Source organism: Lithobates pipiens, unplaced genomic scaffold (genome assembly GCF_037356315.1).
Source record: "Lithobates pipiens isolate NorthernLeopardFrog02 unplaced genomic scaffold, aLitPip1_a1.2 Scaffold_22, whole genome shotgun sequence".
NCBI classification, from domain to species: Eukaryota; Metazoa; Chordata; class Amphibia; order Anura; family Ranidae; genus Lithobates; species Lithobates pipiens.
The window spans coordinates 181,218,587-181,243,314 of NW_027507784.1; the positions used below are offsets into that span (position 1 = coordinate 181,218,587).

Genomic DNA, 24,728 nt, shown 5'->3' on the forward strand with positions numbered 1-24,728 from the left:
GGAAGGGGGCGGGCACTTGCGGAAAGGGGCGTAATGTACGCCCCTTTCCGCAGAGAGCTAGCCCGGAAGTGGGTGCAGTTACCTGGATTATCCAGGTAAATGCACCCCCCTCCCCCCTGAAAGGTGCCAATTGTGGCGCCGGAGGGGGGGGGGAATCCGATGAGCGGAAGGTCCATTTTAGGGTGGACCTCCGCTTTAAATTGTCTCTACTTTAGATCACTTTATTCACCCCTCCCTCTCTCCCCTTCTCCCATCCCTTCTTCTCCCCTATTCTCCCCTCCCCCTCTCTCTCCTTTCCCCCTTTCTTCTCTCCCCTTTTTTCTTTCTTTTTTGTCTTTTTTCTCCTTCTTTTACATTGCGCAGCACTATCACATATAAATATTTCTGTAATTTTGGGTTTGATTAACCTTCTTTAGTGCATGCACCAATATTTCATTCTATTTATCTAATTGGCTGGCGCAGAAATACCTCTATCTGTCTATCCCCTACACTACCCCCTAATGGTTAACCCCTTCACTGCCTGTGTCATTTACACAGGAATCAGTGCATTTGTATAGAACTGATTGCTGTATAAATGACAATGGTCCCAAAAATGTGTCAAAAATGTCCGATGTGTCATGAAAAAAATCGTTGATCGCCACCATTACTAGTAAAAAAAAATTATTAAAAAAAATGCCATAAAACTATCCCCTATTTTGTAAACGCTATAACTTTTGCGCATATCAATCAATAAACGCTTATTGCGATTTTTTTTTAACCAAAAATATGTAGAAGAATGTGTTTCGGGCCTAACCCAAGGAAAATTTGTTTTTTAAATATTTTTGGGGGATATTTATTATAGAAAAATGTAAAAAATAATGTGTTTTTTTCAAAATTGTCACTCTTTTTTTGTTTATAGCGCAAAAAATAAAAACCGCAGGGGTGATCAAATACCACCAAAAGAAAGCTCTATTTATGGGGAAAAAGGGCGTCAATTTTGTTTGGGAGACCCGTCGCATGACCGCGCAATTGTCAGTTAAAGCGACGCAGTGCCGAATCACAGAAAGTGCTCTGGTCAGGAAGGGGGTAAATTCTTCCGGGGCTGAAGTGGTTAAAGGAGAATTGTACAAAAAAATAAGATTGGTTAAACCCACAAGTGCTTTTTTACCACTACTTCCTTTATATTGGTATATATTCCTTTATATACTTATCCAACCGCACCTTTAGCGTTTCTTACAACTCTACTTCCTCCTCTCCTCTTCCTTTCTCTGTTGGGGTCCCCCAAGGTTCTGTCCTTGGACCACTCCTATTTTCAATCTATACCTCCTCTCTGGGTCAACTGATAGCCTCCCATGGCTTCCAATACCACCTCTATGCTGACGACACCCAAATCTATCTCTCTACCCCTCAGCTCACTCCCTCTGTCTCCTCACGTATCACTAATTTACTATCAGAAATATCAGTCTGGATGTCACACCACTTCCTCAAAATCAATCTATCCAAAACCGAACTTATAATTTTTCCTCCCCCATATGCCCCTTCCCCTGATCTCACTGTCAAAATTGATGGCACAACCATAAGCCCATCCCCTCATGCCAAGATTCTAGGTGTAGTCTTGGACTCTGAACTCTCCTTCAAGCAACACATCCAATCACTGTCCAAATCTTGCCGCCTCAACCTCCGCAACATCTCCAAAATACGCCCCTTTCTAACCAATGAGACAACAAAGCTCTTAATTCACTCGCTGGTCATCTCTCGCCTTGACTACTGCAACTCCCTCCTCACTGGCTTACCTCTACATAGTCTAGCACCTCTTCAATCCATTATGAATGCCGCTGCCAGACTCATCCACCTTACCAATCGCTCGGTGTCTGCTACCCCTCTCTGTCAATCCCTCCACTGGCTCCCGCTCAGCCAAAGAATTAAATTCAAAATACTAACAATTACATACAAAGCCATCCACAACTCTGCCCCCAGCTACATCACTGGCTTAGTCTCTAAATACCAACCTACTCGTCCTCTTCGTTCCTCTCAAGACCTCCTGCTCTCTAGCTCCCTCATCACCTCCTCCCATACTCGCCTCCAGGACTTTTCCAAAGCCTCCCCAATCCTATGGAATGCCCTACCCCAATCTGTCCGCTTATCTCCTACTTTATTAGCTTTTAGACGATCCCTGAAAACACTTCTCTTCAGAGAAGCCTACCCTACCCCCACCTAACTGTATCTTCATTTTCTCCATCAGCTCATCCCCCCACAGTTAAAACCTTTTGTTTCAACTTGACCCTCCCTTCTAGATTGTAAGCTCTAACGAGCAGGGCCCTCTGATCCCTCCTGTATCGATTCGTATTGTAAGTGTACTGTCTGCCCTCATATTGTAAAGCGCTGCGCAAACTGTTGGCGCTATATAAATCCTGAATAATAATAATAATAATAATAATATTGGCTTTTGGAATTTACAAGTGCAGCAATTTAGAAATCAGATGAAAGGTTTAGTGCTGGAAAACACCTTTTGATAGATAAACAGTGCATTTTATATACAACTTTATGGATCAGACCAAAATAAGGGACAAATGAGGAGGAATGAGGGAGGGAGGGACATTGCTCCAAATCAGGGACAATTGGGCGGTATGCCATACATATGGAAAGTTCTCATTAGACTGGACCCGACCAGACACCTTGCTACACTCAATAATACCAAATTTAATTTAATTTTACCCTAACTTCATACACTATTGTTGTGCTACCCTGTTTCCCCTAAAATAAGACCTAGCGTGATTGTCGGTGTTGGCTGCAATAAAAGCCCTACCCCCCAAATAAGCCCTACTCTGTTTCCTCAAAAATAAGCCCTACCCTGAAAAGAAGACCTACAAGGACTTTAACTAGGGCTTATTTGGGGGGTAGGGCTTTTATTGCAGCTATCACCGACAATCACACTAGGTCTTATTTTAAGGGAAACAGGGTATGTATTTATTTCACTGTGCAGCACACCACGACGCGTCTAATATAAATGTTTTCACACAGATTGAGGCCACACAGCGCATGTGTACACATTTCCAGTCCTTGAGGATCAGCTGGGACCACGTGACCACCACACACAGGGGGCGGAGCATTGCCATACAGTACACGACCCTAAGGCGAAGAGGCGCAGGCGCAGTCAATTCGGTATTTACCCAACGGAAGCAACAGAGCCTTGTCGTAGTACAGGCCTTTGGCAACATGGCGAAGATCGCAAAAACACACGAAGGTATGTAGAATGGACGCGGGGAGGATTCCGTGACTGGAATATAGAGTTCTGTGCTTTGTGTGTAATCTGGCGGGCTTGCTGCGAAGGTTTCTTATGAGCGGGCCTGCTGTGCTCCTACAATGGCGCCGCGGCTGTGTATTGAAGGGGGTGGAGGACGTATTGGGGGCTGGTGTAGTGGTCGTGTCTGTCTGTGTGTGGGGGTGAGGAGAGCTGTGTGCTCCGGCCTTTGTCTCCACATTGGCCATTAATCGGTGTGTGTCCCTCCGCTTCCTCCAGAGGCCGAGCACTCGCCGTGTCCCCAATCCCATATTGTGGTCACCTCACACGTGTTTTCTCAGATCACAGCCAACTGCTAATCAACCACAGAGATCCCCCATTATTATCAACAGCTCTTACAACCAGAGACTGCATTGTCCTCTTAGTTTAGGATAGAGTGGGAGAGAGCTCAGCTTCTCTCAGGTGTCTGTGAGCCCATTGGGTAGATTGATTCACACTTCCTGTCTGTGAAATGTTACTTTACTTATTGACTAAGGTAAAGTCAGAGAGAAAACTTTACTGTACAGAGAATATCCAATAAAAATTAGTCTGATTTTGCTAAAGGGGTCTGTGCACCTTGGAAGTTCCCCCAGAGCTTAGGGAATGTGGTGGGGCTTCACTTTGTAATACCCAATCTGGTGCAAGGAAAAAAAACACAGTATCTTTGCTTGCACGTGATTGGATGATGGAAGGCAGCGGATCTTCACCAAAGTCACTAAATTAGTGAAGATTAGTGTGACTACTTGCAAAGTGCTCCGTCTATTTACCTTTATTTTAGGCCTGATTCACAACTATGCGCTTTTCAGTCTTGCAAGAACACTCTACAGTCCATTTATCATGTTTTCCTATATGCCATGGTTACATCTCTGCGTTGTCAATATGTGCGTTTTTATTATTATTTTTTTTTTTTTTTGAGTTGATCAGGGACTGACTTTTCCTGCAGCAGCTTGCGTTTTTGGTTCCATAGACTTCAATGGAAACGCATCAAAAATGCAGCACTTGCATCAACTGCAATCTGCATGGTTGTGAACCAGGCCTAAGGAAATCTACCCCAGTGTGTGTTTGTGGTGTTTGTTTTTTTTTTTTTTGTCCCAGCTTGAGGTCTTCCAGGTTTGAGTGTTTTGTGTTAACCAATGGAAAGCTTGTTTGGGGGCAATGGTGGCTGGGCTCGGCTCCGGTGTAAATTTAAGGCTTTTTCAGGTAACTTGGAAGCTTGACTGTTTAATTCTGCTTTTAAAAGAGAAGTATGGGAATTGTTTATTTTAAAATCATACTTGCCTAGGTGGATGTAGAATTGGTCCCCCGCCAGCTCTATGGCTAGGAACTGAGCGACTGAACACTTGGTTCTCACACCTCCCTTAGCAGAGAGTTGGTGACTGTCAGTCATCACTATCTGCTCTGCCCCTCCAGCACTCACTGGAACGCTGGGTTGTAAAGTAAAAATATTGACGGTTGGCAACACTGGTGCTGACGGAAATCGAGTTTGCGGTACCCGCCCATTGTATGGGATCACAGCGGGAGTGGGTCGATAGCGACGCACACCCCAGACCCAGAAGTGTCAGATCATATTCTAGGTACTTGCTATGGTGCAGAACAGCCACACTGCCGCAGTAGATCTACTGCGGTGGGTGGTCCTGAAGCGGTTAAAGGGGTATAAAGCCTTGCCGTTTTTTTTTTTTTTTTTTTTTTTTATTTTTTTTTTTATTTTTTTTTTTTTCACCTTAATGCCTTCCATATTGTAGTGCCCAGTCCCGTTTTTACTCACATGAGCCCGTTCATACTCGGGCCGGAGATACGCACACCCTCTCTGGCCAGTGTCTCGGCTCTTGTTTGGGTAGATTGATAGCGCAGCTATTGGCTCCCGCTGCTGTCGATCAAATCCAATGATGCGGAGCAGAGTCCTGCTGTCTGTCTGTGGACGCAGCAACAGGACACAGAAGCGCGCCCGCGGGGGTATCCATGAAGGAGAGCATTTCTTCAATGGGGTACTTCAGAAGAGGAGGCACCAGGAGCGCAGCGGAGGGGCCACTTTGTGCAAAACCAACTGCACAGTGGAGGTAAGTATGACGTGTGGGTGTGTTTTTTTTTTTTTTTTTTTTTTTTTTTTTTTTTACCGAACCTTTACAACAACTTTAAACCCCATTACACGTTTTGCTATGCCTCCTGTGTATGGGGAATACCACATATGTGAGACTCGCAGCCTAGATACCTATTTTATCTAACAGAAATTCCCAAAACATGGCCTGTTGGTGTGGGTACTTGAGGACAGGTTTGAGAACCACTGCTCTATACTTTGCCGCTTGCTTTTGGGGCACTCTAAGGCTGGGTTCACACTGCTGCGGCTACGAGAACTGGATGTGATTCGCACTGCAGTGCAAATCGCATCCGATCTCTGTGCGGTGCGAGTTCAGCCATACAGATAGTATGGCTGAATTCGCATTGCACCCGCCCCAAACTCGCACAGGACCCTTTTTTTTGGTGCGCAGCAGAATCGGATCGCATGGGTGTTCACACCATGCGATCCGATTCCTGTCCGAGTTTGCAGATCGCACTGCGATATGCGAACTGATCTGGTGGTGTCATTAACATTTCACTGACACTCCCAGCAGTTCGCATAGGGCAGTGTGAACTGCCGGCAGGAGGTATGCGATGCGGGAACCCACCGCGGATTTGCGGCGTTCCCGTATCGCTGCAGTGTGAACCCAGCCTAAAGGCAGGAGGAGTCAGAAGCGTTGGTGGGGGACCCCAGAAGAGAAGCATCAGGGCTGCTCTGTGCTAAACCATTCTCTCTGTATAAATGAACCCCTTATAATAGCGATTTATCTGCTCTTTTTGTACTATAAAGGGCACATTTAATCTTTTTAACCCCAAAATGACAGGTGATACAAAAAAAGTATGCTGCTACTAAACGTCTTAGACCTGGTTTACACCTATGCATTTGTTGGTGCTTTTTGCAGAAACACACTACATTCCATTTAACATGGTTTCCTATAGGACACCTTCACATCTATACTTTTTTCAGCTGCTGCATATTTTGACTTTTTCAATGCAAAATAGTGCTTTTATTTTTTTTATTTTTTCAATATACAGTTGTGCTCATAAGTTTACATACCCCAGCAGAATTTACAATTTCTTTCTCATTTTTCAGAGGATATGAATGAAAACACACAAACATTTTCTTTCACTCATGTTTAGTGTTTGGTTGAAGCCATTTAGGGCCGGTTCACACTGCAGGCGATGCGAGGCGACACCGACTTGCCTCGCCGCGACCTCAGCGGCAACTTGCAGATGACTTCTGTATAGAAGTCAATGCAAGTCGCCCCCAGGTCGCCCAGAAGTAGTACAGGAACCTTTTTTCTGAGTCGGAGCGACTCGAGTCGCTCCTCTCAGAACGGTTCCATTGTACAGAACGGGGGCGACTTGCGAGAGCGCGGCGAGTCGTGTCGCCTCGCATCGCCCGCAGTGTGAACCGGTTCTTACACTTTTTATATATATATATAATCTATCTATCACAATGGCAACAGAAACTACCCAAAATGACCCTGATCAAAAGTTTACCTGGTGATTTATTTATTTTTATTTTTTAATTTTTTTTGCGCACACACGTTCACACAAAGGGATTTGAATGGGTATTAAAGGTAATGATCCTCACCTGTGATCTGTTTTCTTGTAATGTGTGTGTATAAAAGGTCAATGAGTTTCTGGACTCCTGACAGACCCTTGCATCTTTCATTCAGTGCTGCACTGATGTTTCTGGAGTTTGATCCATTCAAAGTGTATTTTAGGCCGAATTGAATGGTACCCGGGCCTCGTATCCAAAGAAACAAGGTTTTTGCCTGTAACGCTTCTCTTTTTGAAGTGCTGGACCCCGGGGTCCAGTACGTTTGGTATTAAGTCCATAAAGTTTTTTTTTTTTCTTTTTTTACAGGTCCAGGATTGTGGGTTCCCTGAGGGTCCCCGATTCCTGAAGGTTCGTTAACGAAACCCACCGTGAAGGGTGACGTCTGTTGGTTTTACCACAGAAAACCATAAAGGAACTGATTTAGGTGGTTGAAGCAAGATGAATTTCTTCTATTCAACTTTGCATGAGGTTGTTGGGAAAGATGGTGGCTTCATTCGAGGCCATTCCTTTATGCTCAGTGTCAGGATGCTGTTTTGCAGCAGTCTCTAATATCGGCTTGGAACAAAGGGTTCAAGCTCTACGTTCCCAATGTGTCTGACTCTAAAGCCTATGGCCACATCAGCCCGATCTCGTCTGATCTTGGAGGCTGAGCAGGGTTGGGCCTGGGATGAGATCACCTGGAAATACTAGGTGCTGTAGGCTGGGTGTGCTGGAGCCTCAGTTTATGGTTAATATCAAAAAAATCTACTAAGTGGAAAATCCTTCCTTCACCTGGGAAGTGGTAACAACATATGCCAACCTTTTTTTTGTTTAGGTTGGGGAATGGTCCTGGAAGAGGCTACTGTCCAAGAGAAGGGGCCCAGATCAGAAATGGCCTTGCCCATTAACATTTTAGAAATTCAGGCAGAGCTCTTGGTCCTGAGGGCCTGAACGTTCAGTTTATGGTATTTTCCTGCTAGAATTCAATCCTACGATGCCATATCAATGGCCTATATTAATCACCAAGGGGGCACAAGAATTTGTGCGGCCCAGAGAAAGATGAATTGTATCCTATCTTGGGCAGAAAACTGTGTACTTTGCCTATTGACAGTCTTCATTCTAGGAATAGAAAATTGGCAGGCAAACTACTTGAGTTGCCAGCAGTTGTTCCCAGGAGAATGGTTCCTTCACCCCGATATCCTCCTGTCAAAAATAGGGGATCCCAGACATAGATCTGTTTGCGCCCAGGTTCAACAAAGAATTTGACAACTTTGTGTCAAGAACAAAGGATCTGCTAGCATGCGGATCAGATGCCCTGCTTTTCCCGTGGAATCAGTACTCACTGATTTATGCATTCCCTCCTATTCTGCCTGCGTCCACGACTTCTTCGCAGGATCAAGCAGGTAGGGAAGTCATTGATTCTTGTGGCCCCCAGCAGGGCCCAGGAAATCTTTGATATGCAGAGATCGTAAAGATGGCAGTAGAGGACCCATGGACCCTACCATCTCGGCCAGACTTTCTCTTGCAAAGTCCCTTGTTCCATCCTACTTTACAAAAGCTAAATTTAACGGTCTGGCTATTGTAACTAGAGGTCGACCGATATGGGTTTTTCTCTGGCCAATGCCGATATTTAGAAATCATGGCGGCCGATAGCCGATATATGATGCCGATTTTTTTTTTTTTTTTTTTTTTTTTTTTTTTTTTTTTTTTGGGCCGATATGTTAGGACGATTTTATTTTATTTATTTATTTACTTTTAATCCCCCTTGATCTAACACACCTTTCCCACTGGGGCGTTTTAAGGCGCTTTTGGGCTAAAAATAGCGCCTGTAAAATGGCTCCCCTGCAGTCTGTGTGAAAGACAGAGTGCTTTCACACTGAGGCGATGCGCTGGCAGGATCTTAAAAAAAAAAAGTCCTGCAAGCAGCACGTTTGGAGTGGTGTATACCGCTCCTCCACGACTCCTGCCCATTGATATGAATGGGCACCACTGCCGAAGCGCATGCAATGCGATTTGGCAGCAGTGCTTCATGGGCGCATTTAACCTCTTCCTTGGCCGTTAGCTGGGTTATATGTGCCCCACTAGCAGCCAAATAGCACCGCTAAAATGATGGTAAAGAGCCGCTAAAACTTGTGTTTTACCATCAACGCCTGCCCGCTCCAGTGTGAAAGCGGCCTTCATACGTGATACAGAAAATTTCTTACACTTAAACATTTATTAAACAAAACAAACCTCCAATCAGTTTACTTGTATGTATGATTTAGATAAAAAAAAATATATATATATATATATATATATATATATATATATATATATATATATATATATATATATATATATATATATATATATATATATATATATATAAAAACAGGTAGTCAAAACTTTTGGACAAAAAAAAAATGGGCTAACTTTACTGTTTTTTTTATTTTATTTTAATTTTTTAAATGGTGTATTTTTTTTCCCCAAAAAAATGCATTTGAAAGACCTCTGTGCAAATGCCGTGTGACATAAAATATTGCAACAACCGCTATTTTATTCCCTAGGATCTCTGCTAAAAAAATCTATATCATTTTTGGGGGGGTCTAAGTGATTTTCTGGCAGAAAATACAGGATTTTTACTTGTAAGCAACAAGTGTCAGAAAAGATTTAGTCTTTAAATGGTTAAACTGAGAACTTCTACACACTGAGATGACTTTATTCATTCAGAAGTGTAAACATTGTATCTTTCTGTTCTTTTCTTGGCAGCCTGCCCAGAGAGGAGGAAAGGGTTGCTATGACGACTCAGTCAACTTAGACTGACTTCTATACAGAAGTCATTTCAAAGTCCCGCTGTAGTTCTAAATCGGCTTTTTATCAGCACAAATCGGCCGATGCCGATTATTTAAAAAACGGCAAATATCGGCCGATATATCGGTCGACCTCTAATTGTAATCCACACTCTGAAGAAGCGTGGGCTGTCGGGTTCAGTAGTTTCTACCTTGCTTAATGCAAAGGAGCTGGCCTCCATAATTATGGAGTCTGGGAAACAGATGCACCCCAGGAAATAGGTCAAAGGTAGAATCCTTGACTTTCTGCCGAATGAGGTAAGAAATAAGGCAGGCCTTGAATGCTTTCTAAGGACTACTCCTTGGCCTTATTGGTATTATTCCAACCACTTGCTTCGCATGCTTTCATTTGTAACTTTATTCAGGGGGTAACACTGCTTAATCTGCGGTTGGGTAACCCCTGAACCCTAGTGACTTGAATTTTAGTTTTGTCGGCATTACAAAACAGCCATTTTGGGCCGATACAACATATTCCCTTGGTCCTTTTTCTGGTAACCATAATTGCTGCAAGAAGGGTATCAGAAATGGCTGCTTTCTTGTAACGAGACATATTTTTATTGTTCACAAGGATAATGTAGTATTGTGTCCTCATCCTAACTCTTTACTGAAGGTAATCTCAGGTTTTTATCTAAACCAGGATATTGTTCTACCTTCATTTTTTCCAGAACTCTGTTCTATGGAAGGAAAACAGATGTTCGTGTTGCCTGAAGGTCCTAAAAGAGGACCGGAAGCATAGAAATCTACTATTTCTAAATGGATTGGACAACTAATCCTTCAAGCTTATGGTTTACAGAGGTAGTTGTACCCTCTGTTAGTGCTTTGAGGGCAGTGCATCACCAAACCTCCATGGCGCAAGGCTGCAACTTGGTCTTCAATCCATAGAATCTGGTAAAATGTATCTGGTGGATGTCAGAAGACATGAGGATGTTGCCTTTTGGGTGCAGTGTACTGCAGGCAGCGGTATAAATCCTCTGATTTCTTGGTACCCTACTTTTGGTTGTCTCCCTCCCCTTCAATTGGCATTGCTCTGGGACATCCCACATAGTAATTACTATGGCTGTGTCCCGTGATGTATGATTAAAGAAAATTAGGATTTTAATAACGGCTTACCTCTTAAAAGGAATTTTTTTTTTTTTTTTTTTGCAGTACATCATGGGACATTGCTTTGCTACAAAACTGATACTCCCAGTAGTGGGAGGGGTTATATATGGAGACAAGTTCATGTTTAGGTGTCCAGCACCTGAAGGTGGACTATAACCCACATAGTAATTACGATGGCTCTGTGTCCTGTGATGTACTTCAAAAGAAAAGGTTTTTGCAGGTAAGCTGTTATAAAAATCCTATTGTCAAAGCATCTGCAGGAATAGGTATTTGAACTGTATAAAACAGGGAAGGGATATAAAAAGGTATCCAAGGAATTGAGAATGCCAAACTCTCTAATCGAGAAGTGGAAAATTAGGGGTTCTGTTGAAACCAAACCACAGTCAGGTAGACTAACATTTCAGTCACAACTGCCTGGAAAATTGTTTTGAGATGCAAAGAAAAACACAAATAACTTCAGGTGAAATACAGTACTCTGAAAAATTGTGGTGTGGCTGTTTCATTATGCACTATAAGGAGTAGAGGTCGACCGCTATATCGGCCGATATTTGCCCAGTTTTGATAAATTGGCATCAGCCGATTTATTATCAAAATTAGGCCGATTATTTAACACTGACTGCCATTCCTCCTCCCTTCTTCACACTTGGCACGGCGCTTGATGCTCGCCAGAGCCACTGAGTGTGTGAAACTGACATGTAACAGAGGAGAGAGAGAGAGAGAGAGAGAGAGAGAGGATCTGTCAGAATGGAGCTTGATGTCGGCGGTGGGCTGGACCTAGCAGCTATCAAATACCAGCCAATGGGATCTGGGTGGGCCGATACGTGTATGTGGGCCAGCCCCTTTTCTTGAGCAGCCCTATCATTGGCTGGTGTTTAATAGCTGCTGGGTCCCGCCGACATTAAGCTCAATTCTGACATCTCCTCTGTTTTCAGTTTCACACAGTTACACTCAGCTCAGTGTGAAACCTGCCAGAGCCAACCAGTACTATCTGTACTGAGGACATCAAGTGTGTTGTAGAGTGACAGCAGCAAACGGGGAAGAGTGTAGTGGGTGAGGTGTGTGTTTTTATTTATTTTTTTATTTTATTTTCTGCCCCAATTTCTAAATAGTCATCGGCCAGAGAAAAACCCATATCGGTCAACCTCCTAATAAGGAGGCACTTGAAGAAAGATGTGCTGCATGGACGAGTTGCCAGAAGAAAGCCATTACTAAGCAATGCTACAAAGTATTCGGCTTACAATATGCCAAACAGCACGAACACAAGCCTTGAACCTTCTGGCACAAAGTCATTTGGAGTGATGAGACCAAAATTTGAGCTTTTTGGCCACAACCATAAATGCTACATTTGGAGAGAAGTCAACAAGGCTTATGATGAAAAGTGTAACATTCCTACTGTGAAACACGGAGGTGGATTGCTGATGTTTTGGGTGTGTGAGCTACAAAGGGACAGGAAATTTGCTCAAAATTGATGGCAAGATGAATGCAGTATGTTATAAAATACTGGAGGAACATTTGCATTCATCAGCCAGGAAGCTGTGCTTGGGACGTAATTGGACATTCCAACATGACGACTATCCAAAACACAAGGCCAAGTTGACCTGTCATTGTCTACAGCAGAATAAAATGAAGGTTCTGGATTGGCCATCTCAGTCTCCTGACCTCAAATATCATTGAGCCTCTCTGGGGAGATCTCAAACGTTCTTGCATGACAGCCCAAGAATTTACAGGAACTTTTTGCCAAGAGAAATGGGCAGCTTTACCATCTGAGAAGATAAAGGGCATCATCCACAAATACCACAAAAGACTTCAAGCTGTCATTGAGGTTAAAGGGCAATACATGGTATTAAGAACTGGGGTATGTAAACTTTTGATCACGGGTCATTTGGGCAGTTTCTGTTGCCATTATGATTTAAATAAATAAACACAGTTGGCTTCAGCCAAACACTAACCATGAGTGAAATAATAATTATTATTTATTATTTTTGTTCATATTCTCTGAAAAATGGCCAAGAAATCATAAATTCTGCCAGGGTATGTAAACTTATGAGCTCCAAACTGTACTTCAATGGAGAAGCTGCAGAAAAGCATGTTGTAGGTTTTTGCAGCAGTTTTCGGACGAGAATATATATTATTGTACATTCACTGATTTAAAAATGTCACTACCTTTTTAAAAATTCAGTTATAAAATGTAATTTCTGAAAAAAAAACCTGAGTTCGACTTGCGGCTAACTCCTTTCTTGGGAGTCTTCCAGGATAGCCCATGAGACCCAGGGCTCCTCCTACCAGGACAGGAAATGCGTTAACCCCCGCCAAATAAAAGTGGGGTCCTCCAGGCCACATGTTAGTATTCTTGAGAACCGTAGGACGTCCCTGTAAATCCTAGACATAACTTCCCGACAACCGGGTGGGAATCTGGCTGTCCTGGAAGACTCTCAGAAAAGGCGTTACCAGTAAGTCTAACTCAGCTTTTCTCTAAGCGTCTTCCAGGACAGCCTATGAGACAATGAGCCACAACTTACCAGTCTAGGGAGGAACTGCTTGAAGGACCTTAAGACCAAATGCGTCCTCCTGAGCAGATAGGATATCCAGGCGATAATGTATAATGAAGGTCAAAAAACTGGACCATGTGCCAGCCCTGCACATTTGTTCAAGTCAGGCTCCAGCCCTCTCAGCCCAAGACGCAAGACAAGGCTCTTGTTGAGTGCGCAGCAACAAAGGCAGGGGAACTTCCCTAATTTTGTAAGGTTCAGAAATTAGTTTGCTTTATCCAACTAGCCAAGGTGGCTTTAGATGCACTCTTTCCATTGTGTTCTCCTGAAGAGGACAAACATGGCCCTTCTAGGGGCTCAAAAATTCTACCAGAGTTTGAAGCACCAGGGACAGGTCCCAGGTTGGACAACTTCTAACCACTACTGGCCTGGACCTAGAAATTGATTTGAAGAATCTAGCTATAGTGGGATTTTCCAAGGTAAAATTGGAACATAACACTGAGAGCTGCTGCCTGTACCCTCCCCCCCCCCCCCCCCCTTTTTTTTTTTTTTTTTTTTTTATTAGAACTGAAAGACCTTTTGTTGACACCATCTTGAAACAATTCCAAAATTGAAGGAAAATAATGAGTTAATCTTTGATTTTTCAGATAACCATGAATTCCATTTCTTCCAAACCTTGGACTATATAGCTCTAGTGACTGCTTTTCTGCATTTTACCAGGGTCTTGACTACTTCGTCAGAGAACCCCTGGGAGCTTAGTATCTTTTCTTCTGATACCAGGCCATCAAGCTTAAGGAAACCACCAGCGACACTGGACCCTGCGATAAGTCTTCTTACTTCAGAAAACTCAGCGGTTTCTTGGGCCAGAAAGGGGCTATTGGGATGAGATCTGTTTCTTCTAGAAGAAACTTCCATAATTGGCCTGATCGGCGGGAAGGCGTAACAGAGGCCGAATGGCCATGGATTCGCCAGGGCATTCCCCCAATGATCGATCCACTGGGTTCAGAGAAAATAACTTCTGTCTTGCATTTGTTCTGATCTGCGAACAGGTCCGTTTTGGGACATCCCCATCTGTTAGTGAGACCCGCAAAGATTTTAGGATGAAGGGACCAATTGTCTCGACCATACTCCTGTAGCGGCTGAGATCTGGCAGACAGTTTTGTGTCCCCCTTCAGGTACACTGCTGCAATTGAGGCTAGATTCCCTTCTGCCCATGATAAAATCTCCTGGGCGATAGATAGAAGTATTCGACTCCTTGTACCTCCCTGTTTGAGGTATGCAACCGTAGTGATATTGTTGGAAAGAATTTGGAGATTTCCATTTGAAATTACTGCAAGGCTCTCTGACCTGCTAGAAGCTCTCTCTGATTCGATGAAACCCTGGCTTCCCTTGAGGACCATTCTTCCTGTGCCATTGTGTTGCTGAGGTGGGCTCCCCATCCCCAGGAACTCGCATCCATTGTGATCCTCTGGGATATAGGAATGGACCATGGTAGACCTCTTGTTAGGTACAAGTGCATCCTCCCACAAGTTTCTTTTTACCCTGGAGGGTAACAAGTCCCTTGAATCCAGGGAACTTGTGTCTCTGTCCCAGTTCCTTAGAAATGGCTGTAATGGGCATTGATGAAATCTTGCCCATAGCACTGCGGGAAAGCAAGAGGTCACTACTCTTGAAACCCTCTCAGCGAGATCGGTTGGTCTGTAAGGCTGACATTGTTTGCATCGTTCTTGAGACTTTCTGTGGGAGAAAAACTATTTGGTCTACTGAGCAAAATTCCTACCCCATATGACACTTTCTGGGCTGGAATTAAGGAAGACTTCTCTTCATTAACCAGCCTAGAGACCGAAGGAAATCCTGTACAGTCTGGAGATCTGCTAATAACTTTTGGTATGACTCTGCCACCAGTAGAAGGTCGTCCAGGTAAGGGATAATAGTTATTGCCTTTAACCTTAGTGGAGCCAGCACCTCCCCCAACACCTTTGTAAAAATGCGTGGGGCTGAGGACAGACCGAAGGGGAGGGCTTGAAATTTGAAAGTGACAAATTCATCAGGCTGGGTGAATAGGGATGTGCTGATAGGCATCCCTCAAATCCAAAGTGGCTATGAAGCCGTTTGGGTAAAGCAGGCCTTTGAGAACACCCTCTTAATATGAAAGGGCTTGTACCTGATCGAATGGTTTAGAGACCAGAGGAACAGAATAAGCCGATATTTTTCCTGATGGCTTTCTATCAAATATATGGGATTAAAATCCCTTGCCCTGATCCGACCAGGGAACTGGGATCGGGACCTAACAAGTCTCCAATTTGGAGACCCAGGGCCCTTGCTTTTACCCGATCTTGGGGATGAAAGGTGACCAATAATCGATCTGGTGGCTTGCATAATTCCAGCCTTTACCCATTGGTCACTAGGTCCAGGATGAATGGACTTGAGGTGACTGCTGCCCACTGTGGGAAACAGGCCCTCAATCTTCCTCCCACTGGGAGACATGAGTCATTGTGGCAAGTTGTTAAGGGTTAAACAAGACGCTCCCTCTACCTCTGCTCTTGTGCCCCGTTCAATGTGTGTATATTTTATTTATTTATTTTTTTGGGCCTATTGTCCCTTTCTCTAGGACTTGCCGCCTACTTTGGTCACTAACTTTTTTTTTTTTTTTTTCTTCTCTGGAAAGGCTTTTTTATTTTTTTTTTTAATTTTTATTCTATCTGCCGTGTGTTCCAGCACCTCTTGCAGACCTGGGTCAAAAAGATGATCACTTGTGAAGGGAAGACCACATAGATGCAACTTTGAGGAAGCATCGCCTGACCAGGTTTTATGCCATATTAAGTCGAATTTACTAAGCCTGAGGTCCTAGCTGTTATTCTTACCGACTCTGCAGAAGAATTAGCCAAGAACCCCATCGGATCTCTAAGCGTGCCCATATCGTCGAACGCTGGGTCTTAAATTTTTATTTTATTTTTTTAAACTTGAAAGAGATGCGTCTAACTTAGGATTTTTGTTCCATGGCTGTGCTGTGTCCTCTCCAAATGGAAACCACCAAGTGTCCCTGTTCGCACTGTTTAGAGACTGGAAGTTGTGCCCGCTGATGACGTTGCGTGTCCCGGAAGTGACCCCCACGGGTACTTCCTGTGGGCCAGTTTGGAACGCAAGTTTCTTCCCTCCCACGTGCGCGGCTTCCTCTCTTGAAAATATCAGAAAAGATCTACTAGAACAGCTGAACTTTATTTGGGGTTAATCAGAGGCACTTTGAATAATGACAGGTGTGTACTAGGGGTGCTGAAATCGAAGCATCGCAATTTGGGTGACCCTGATGCGGCATTGATGCATACAACCGGAAAAATCGTTTGGCAGGTGCCGTCATCCCGACTTGCTTCGAGCGTATAGTTGTTAACCACTTACAGACCGGACCATTTTGCTGGTCAAAGACCAGACCACTTTTTGCGATTTGGGACTGTGTCGCTTTAAATGACAATTGCGCGGTCGTGCAACTTGGCTCCCAAACAAAATTGACATCCTTTTTTTTTTTTTCCACAAATAGCTTTCTTTTGGTGGTATTTGATCACCCCTGCGGTTTTTATTTTTTGCGCCCAATAAGCGATTGGTTTGCGCAAAAGTTATAGCGTTTACAAAATAGGGATAGTTTTATGGCTTTTTTTTTTTTTTTTTATTGTGACTTCGACATTATAGCGGACACATCGGACATTTTTGGGACCATTGTCAGTTATACAGCAATCATTGCTATAAAAATGCAGTGATTCCTGTGTAAATGACACTGGCAGTGAAGGGGTTAACCAGTGGGTGGCAGTGTAGGGGTGTGTTTCCAACTGTGGGGGGTTGGGCTTTCATTTAGTGAACACTGATCTCTGCTCCAATCGCATGGAGCAGAGATCAGCCTCACTAGTTGCTAGGCAGAATGGAGAAATGCTGTTTACAACGGGTATGCCCGCACCGATCGAGTTCACGGGACCCGCGACCGGACTCGTAGGGGTCCCGACCGGCAGCACGCTTGCGATGGCAGGGCGACATTGAAGATTGGATGTACCTGTACGCCAATATGCCTGCCCGTGCCATTCTGCTGACGTACATCGACGTGCGCTGGTCGGGAACCTGTTAAAGTAACTGTTTCAATCCTGTATTACAATGCATCAAGTGCCCCACTGCACTGTGGTTGAAAAAAAAAAAAAAAATTTTTTTTACATACAATATACTCTACATACTGTGTGTGTACACCACTTGTGTGACTACCCGGCCCGCCTCTCTCCTCTCGCACTTTTCTCCTGGTGTATGTGGATTACAAACTCGTATGTACTATACTAAAATAACTGTTTTCATAGATCCTGTGTTACAATCCATTAAGTGCCCCACTGTATGTGCTTTTAAAAAAAAAAAAATATGGCGCTACATACCGCATTTCTCAGTGTTCAATGCCGCTCATGTGTCTATTGCTCTCGCTCTAACGTTTGCGGCGATACCTCACATGTGTGGTTTGAACACCGTTTTCATATGTGGGCGGGACTTGCGTGTGCGTACGAGCTCACGGGGACAGGGGCGCTTTAAATTTTTTTTTTTTTTTAGTTTGACGCTTTAAAAAAAAATAGGAATAAAAGTAATCAAATTATTATTATTACAAGGAATGTAAACATCCCTTGTAATAGGAATATGGCATGATCGGACCTATTTACAGTGAGATATGGGGTCAATAAGACCCCTATCTCACCTCCTAGGATGGGAAGCCTAAAATAAAAAATAAAATAAAAAAATGATCCTGGCTTCCCAGCCAAATCGGCGCCGTTAATTTGAATGCAGGGGCCAGGCGCGATGTTATCCTCTGAATGATCATAGAGACTCCGGGGACGATCTGGTCCACCAAAAATCTCTATGGTATCATCCGGGGGTCGGGGAATCCTGTGACTGACTCACCGATGGAAGCGGTGAGTCGGTACAAGCACCGGAGGGCTGCGCGGGGGGGGGGGGGGGGGCGCTATGATCATTCTTATGGTGCAGGGAATCGGTGGCTGAAAATGCTGATGTCTGTGGTCTCAGGCATCATTCAGATATACCGCCACAAAGCCCATGATGTCATATGATGTAGTGTGGGCACCAAGTGGTTAAATGATTTTAGCAAACGGCTGAAAAATGGAAGGGGGTCTGAATACTTTCCGTCCCCACTAACTTCATATTTTTTTTTAAAAAGCACATACAGTGGGGCACTTAAAGGATTGTAACGCAGGATTTATGAAAACTGTTATTTTAACAGTTGTACATACGAGTTAGTGCTCTGCATACACCTTGTACACGCGCTCCGTGCAACGTTCCACTGTTAACTCCTAGTGTGCTGGAAGGTGCAAATGGGGAAGCCCAGGTGAACTGTCAGCACAAACAGTACAGTGAACTTCACAGGGCTGTTTATCAGCTGTGGATTGTAATCCATCCTGACCTCCCAGCAGCAGTGTGTGTGAATGCCTGTACCCTTTAGTGCATCGGGGGGAGAATGCCAGTTGTGGCATGTAAGGGGATCAGGACTCCAAAGTGGGAGTTTCACTTTTGGGTGGAACTCCACTTTAATTATACAAAAAGCACTATCACATCCCCAACCCTGGACTCGAGGAGGAGACCATCACATCCCCCCAAACCTGCCATATACACGGCACAGGGCATTCTCTACCTCCTGATATTCCTCACCTGCAGGCCTCCATAATGACTATCTTAACACCCCCCCCCCCTCCACCACCACCACCACCACAATTTTTATCTTTGAACTTTATGCACTTATATTGCCAAGGGCATATTTTTCCTCTGTACCAGATTCCTAGGGCTGCATTGGCACAGCTGTTTTATTGCAGCGGCACAAATTTATTGATCCCTGCCGCTGTGTCTGAGATCTGAGTGTTTGGCTGTGGCTGCCGAGCCTGTACACTACAATGACAGGTTATTGGTGGGCGCAGCTATTTGTCTATTCGTGGTTGTTTACACAGCCAGTGACTACCTGTGATTGCTGCTGCATGCACTGTAATTTGAAAATTTGAATTGTTAAATATTTCCTGTTTAACTGTATTTAATGCTTTTTATATGCTATTACATTCTTATCTTCAGATATTGAAGCACAGATAATTGAAATTCAAGGAAAGAAGGCAGCACTCGATGAAACCCAAGGAGTTGGACTTGATTCAACAGGTTACTTTGACCGGGATATATATGGTGGAAGTGACAGTAGATTTTCAGGATATTTGACATCTATAGCAACAAATGAGCAAGAAGATGTAAGTGTTCCTTACCCCCCCCCCTTTGTAAAATTGACATCCTGTAATCTGTGCTTTGAGGAAGCTTACTGCTGGGTACACACCATCACTGCATCCGTCTCACTGCAGGGGTCATAGCAGTGTGTCCTGGTTCACCGTTTCATGTCCGATTTCAGCCAGACTTTAGGGCTGAATTCGGACCGGAAACGCCCCAAAAGACGCACATCTTTTGTGCAAAACGTACCAGACCTGCTGCGGAGATATGTGAACCGGCTCCATGGAGATCTGGTCAAAATCGCCTACTGTTGCAAATTGGATGCAGGGAACCCACAATGGTGTGAATCCATCCTCAAACCACATTCATCACTTTTTGTTTAAAAAAAAAATGAATTTTTCACTGTACTTCTTTAAACACGATAATCTTTACATAGGCATTACTTCCAACGCAATGAGTGACTGACAATTTTTTAATTTGCATTCATGAGAAAGTCTTATAGTAATGTTGTTGTGCAGTTTGGGTGTCAACTTGAGAGATGATTGCCTCTTCCTTAACAGGAACCAAAATAAGACACTGTTAAAACCCCCATCTAAATTATCAAATGTGCATCTACCCAGAACATTGATTTATATAGTTCTGGTTCTACCCGATGTCTGGCCTGCACAGTCTCATGCAGGAAGTAGGTGGATTCCTCAATTTATTTTTTTCCCTCCCATGTGCAGAGCAGATTTGAATTAAACCAACTCAATTTAAATCACTAGTAAAAGGGCTTTATTTAAATCATAATTTTTAAAGGGCAACTGCCATCACTGTCCCACAGTGGCTCCTGCTCTGACCCGCTGTTTACCGACAGTCCCATTCACTTTGGTGGGATGACTGGTGATGCAGCAATGACACAACAAGGCGAGGGACAGACGTGGCGACAGCAGGTGAGTGGATACCCGCTAACAGGCGCTGCCATGATGGGTCTGAAATGACAAGTGCTCTTTAAATGTAAGGACTCTTTCTTGCTAATAGAATCTTTAATATTTGCAAAAAAATGCAGGATAATAAGCAGTCAGGTTATATCGGAACCGGTTTTAGGTTTGCACATTGTTGAACTACTCAATTTCTTTTAATTAAAATAATAACCTTCTGTTACGAGTTCTTGTATTTGCTTAAACCTCAATGTTTAGTAGCTGAAGTGCATAAACAAAATCTCTTTGGAAAAGAACAAACAAAAGACCCTAAACTAAATATAAAAAGCTGGGTCCACATTAAAAAAAAAAAAAAAAAAAAAAAAAAAAAAAAAAATAAACTGCCTCATGCTATATAACTAAGCTACATTCCATGCTGAATTAACTAAATGATTAATGTATCTCAAATAGAAAACTATCTTTAGATTATTATCTTCTTCCTCTTCCTTTTGCCTTTCAGGATGGCACCTTGGAGAGAGTGTAGCTCCACCTCTTAACAGGAAACACTGCATGACAATGCCCCTTTAAAATCGGCTGCTTCCACCACGATCCGTTTTAGTGGAAGCCCTGCTGGGGAACCAGAGGGGCTGCACTCACTCAAAGGGGGTTTTGGCAGTACCTTTCATTTTTCTGTCTTCCACCCAGCTCCCTCCTGCATGACGGGGTGGTTGCTCCAGTGCCCGTTGCTTTGCTGGCTCACAGGAGTAAGGGTGGGGGGCGGGTGTGCTCAGATGGTGTCCATGCCATGTCTCGGCATATTGGCGCCGAGTCCTGGGGGGGGTTGGAGACTTCCAGCGGGGCGTAGCAGCACGTGGTTCTGGCTGGTGGAACGCAGGAGGAAGGGGGCAGGTTATCTGGGCAGGACTTCCTTCAGCTCCTGAGCGTTGGACACCAGGAGCTTCATTTGAAGAGCACACGGGCTGCTGCAGCCTTCAAAATGGAGGAGTCAGTCATCGACAGTGATGGCGGATGCAGGCGCCAAGGTTCCCGGTCAGCCCCAGGTAGTGATGGGGTTTTTTTTTTTTCTTTTTTTTTCCTTCCTTTCTTCACTGGGTGGTTGGTTGGTTCAACCTTTTTGCTGCCTTTAGCGCAGTCTTTTGATGAACCCACCTCTGGTTCGGGATCACTAAAGCCTCCCTCATCTGGGGATGCTTTTCCTAGTCATTAATGGCTAAAAAAAGCTGATATATTCGGAATGGGAACACCCGGATAAGCAGGTTTTTTTTTTTTTTTTTTTTTTTTTTTTGGGAGGGAAAAAAATAAAAAATAAATTCTACACTGTATCCTATGGAGGAGGAATTCTATAAGAAATGGTGGGGGGGGGGTCCAGAAATTTTATGTTGCAATTGCCTCGTGAACAAAAATCTCACATGTCCGGTGGATAATGTGCAGATGTTAAGGCCCCTTTCACACTGGGGCGGTGCGGCCATCGGTGGTAAAGCGCCGCTATTTTTAGAGGCGGTCTGCGGGCGCTAGCAGGGTGGTTTTAACCCCCGCTAGCGGCCGAAAAAGGGTTAAAACTGCCCGCATAGCGCCGCTGCAGCGGCGCTTTGCCGGCGGTATTGCCGCGCTGTCCCATTGATTTCAATGGGTAGGAGCGGTTTAGGAGTGGTGAATACATCGCTCCTTCACCGCTCCAAAGATGCGGCTAGCAGGACTTTTTTCACCGTCCTGCCAGCGCACCGCTCCAGTGTGAAAGCCCTCCGGCTTTCACACTGGAGTGAAAGGGGCCGGTTTTTTCAGGTGCTATTTTTAGCGCTGTAACGCCTGAAAACCGCACCAGTGTGAAAAGGGCCTAAATGATCCAACAGATAAAAAGTTGGAATTTCTTTTTGAGAACAACGTGTCTCTGGCAAGTTCAGTAGCGCAGCCAGTTCTTGCGGCAATTTGTGTATCTCAGTCCATAAAGGAACAGTTTGTGGAGATACTTAAGATTCTTCCTGATCAGCAGGCCCAGCAATGGGCTGGTGTATCAGATGCACTATGTTTTACAGTGGATGTTATGAAAGATTCTATCATTTCAAGCCTCACGGCTTATGCTAAGACTAGTGCATACTCAAAATCTTGTGGCTGGAGAATTGGTCAGCCGAAGCACCGTGTAAGCTTTTGGCCAGTTTCCCATTTCACGGTGAACGGTTATTTGGGAACGATCTGGATAAATACATCCAAAGAATCTCTAATTGGGGGGGGGGAAGCTTTTTCCAAGTCATCTTCCAGGACAGCTTATGGAGAGCTAGACTCCTCCCACCTAGCACAGGAAACACATGCTCAACATCATAAAAGCAGCACACATGTCTTAGCCCTTCAGTATTTGTTTCCTCCGGCCAGACAGGAACTCCAACCAGATGTTTTGTTATTTTTCTGGGCTTCGAGTCAGTTTGGGCCACCCAGTGGCCTGATAGAGTGGTCTGGGGTGAAAATAAGGGACCCCCTCTCCCGATTTGAGTTGTAGCCTCTGTGAGGAGTGGAGGAAGTGATCCAGTGGGTCCATCAGAAATGGCACAGCAGGGTGTTCTCTTAGTGGAGGCGCATGCCACCGAATGGTCCGGGTACCTCTTTTTCTGCTGTTTACAGAGATCTCCATGTGCAGGGCTTCTCTCTCCCCAGCATGTGGCTCATGCTGGTGGCGCAGTGATGAGGTAACTTCCAGGGCTGTGTGACAGGAAGTGACATGGCAGGAAGTCCAGTGGTGGCTATCTTGTACTCCCAGTGAAGCCTAGCTGGGGATAACAGGGCTGTGCCGAAGGGCGGCGTCAGATCCACAGCGCTACCCCCAGATTCTCAACACCTCCTCTTTATATAAGGGCCCGAATAGCAAAATGTAGATGTCGGGATCTATGGAAGCGGGTCTGGAGGCGCCATCCGTAGATTAAGGGCCCTAAGGTAAATAAATAGGGGGCAGACTGCTCCTTCCCTTTTCTTAGCCTCCTGTGGGGGGGCACAGGGGGCGTTGTGTTTTCTTCCAGAGCCTGTTTTTTATTATGCTTAATGTGGACAGGTGTCGCATAGGCTCCGGTGGTGGGTACTTTTTTAAAAAGGTTCTTAGTTTAGAATTTTTGTTATCCAGTGTTTTTTTTTGTTTTTTTGTTACGGGTATTGTCTTCAGTGGAAGCAATGTGCTGGCGTTTGTCATTTGATTCATTTCAGGACAAAGCCCATGAGCCCAGAGATGGCAAAACAAAGACTCCCAGAAAATGCCTTATGGGTGGAAGAAAAGTGCACGTCAAGACTGTATAGACAAGCTCATCAAGGGTTCAAAGATCCCTTTTTTATTTTTTTTATTTATTTATTTTTTTTTTTCCCCCTACAGAGGAACTATTAAAGGCTATATATGACACCCTGGACCTGGAGGAGCCAGAGGGCCAGGAGTTGTCTGTACTTGACCTTTTTTTTTTTTTTTTTTTTTTTTTTTTTTTTTTTTTTTTTTTTATATGCAGGTCTTCAGCCCAAGCAGAGCAGAACCTTTCTGGTACATGCGTACCTAGAAAGAGATGGTACTTCTGGTATGGAAGAAACTGGAAAAGGGAAGTCGTCTTCCCTAAAAATTTGAAATGAAGGTTTCTCTTCAAAGAGCAAGATACAATGTTGTGGGAAAAGTGCCCTAGACTGGACGCTTCCCTATCTAAAGTTTCAAAGGGTTCAGAGCTTTCCTTTGAGGACTCGGGCACCCTAAAGGAGCCAATGAACAGAAAGGCGGAAGGGTATTTAAAGAAAGCGTGGGAAGCCTGCTCCGCTATCTTTAAGACAGCACTAGCCACTACATGCATGGAGCATATGCTTGATTTATGGCTTAAACAGCGCTGCGCTCTTCTGGAGTCAGATACTCTCAGGGAAGAGATTTTGGATGCTTTACCAATGCTAAATAAGGCAGTAGCCTATATAGCAGATGTGTACACAGGAGTCTCTAATATTCTCGGCCAGCTCTACAGCATTAATTAATGAAGCCAGGAGGGCTATCTGGCTGCAGTCCTGGGTATGAGACAGTGTCAAAGGCCAAACTCTGTCCCCTCCCCTTTTAATGGAGATTTGCTCTTTGAGCTAGAATCTGCCCTAGAGAGGTCGACTGATAAAAAGGGTTTCCTTTCACCAAATAAAAACATATTTTTTCCCTTCCAGAGAGCTATGACTTCCCACCTACAGAGTATGCTGGAGAAGGTGATGTGAGCTTCACCCCCCCCCCCCCCCCAACCCTAAAGAAAAGGGGGGGTTTTATTCTCACAGAAAATCAACATGTACGTAAGGGGAACCCCTATTAAAAGG

At 44.3% G+C, this 24,728-nt stretch overlaps 1 protein-coding gene across 3 annotated transcripts in view; it reads left to right on the forward strand.

Moving 5' to 3' along the window:
- The first annotated feature begins 3,084 nt into the window (after nucleotides 1–3,084).
- The window catches only part of SF3B1 (splicing factor 3b subunit 1), a 107,037-nt gene continuing 85,393 nt past the window's right edge, over nucleotides 3,085–24,728 (forward strand). For all 3 annotated transcript variants that reach the window (XR_013261860.1, XM_077448705.1, XM_077448707.1), the window contains exons 1-2: nucleotides 3,085–3,223; nucleotides 19,369–19,535. Coding sequence is in view for 2 of the 3 variants with exons in the window: in XM_077448705.1 (XP_077304831.1) it covers nucleotides 3,196–3,223; nucleotides 19,369–19,535 (195 nt within the window). In the remaining variant the exon portion in view is untranslated. The remainder of the gene's footprint in view (nucleotides 3,224–19,368; nucleotides 19,536–24,728) is intronic.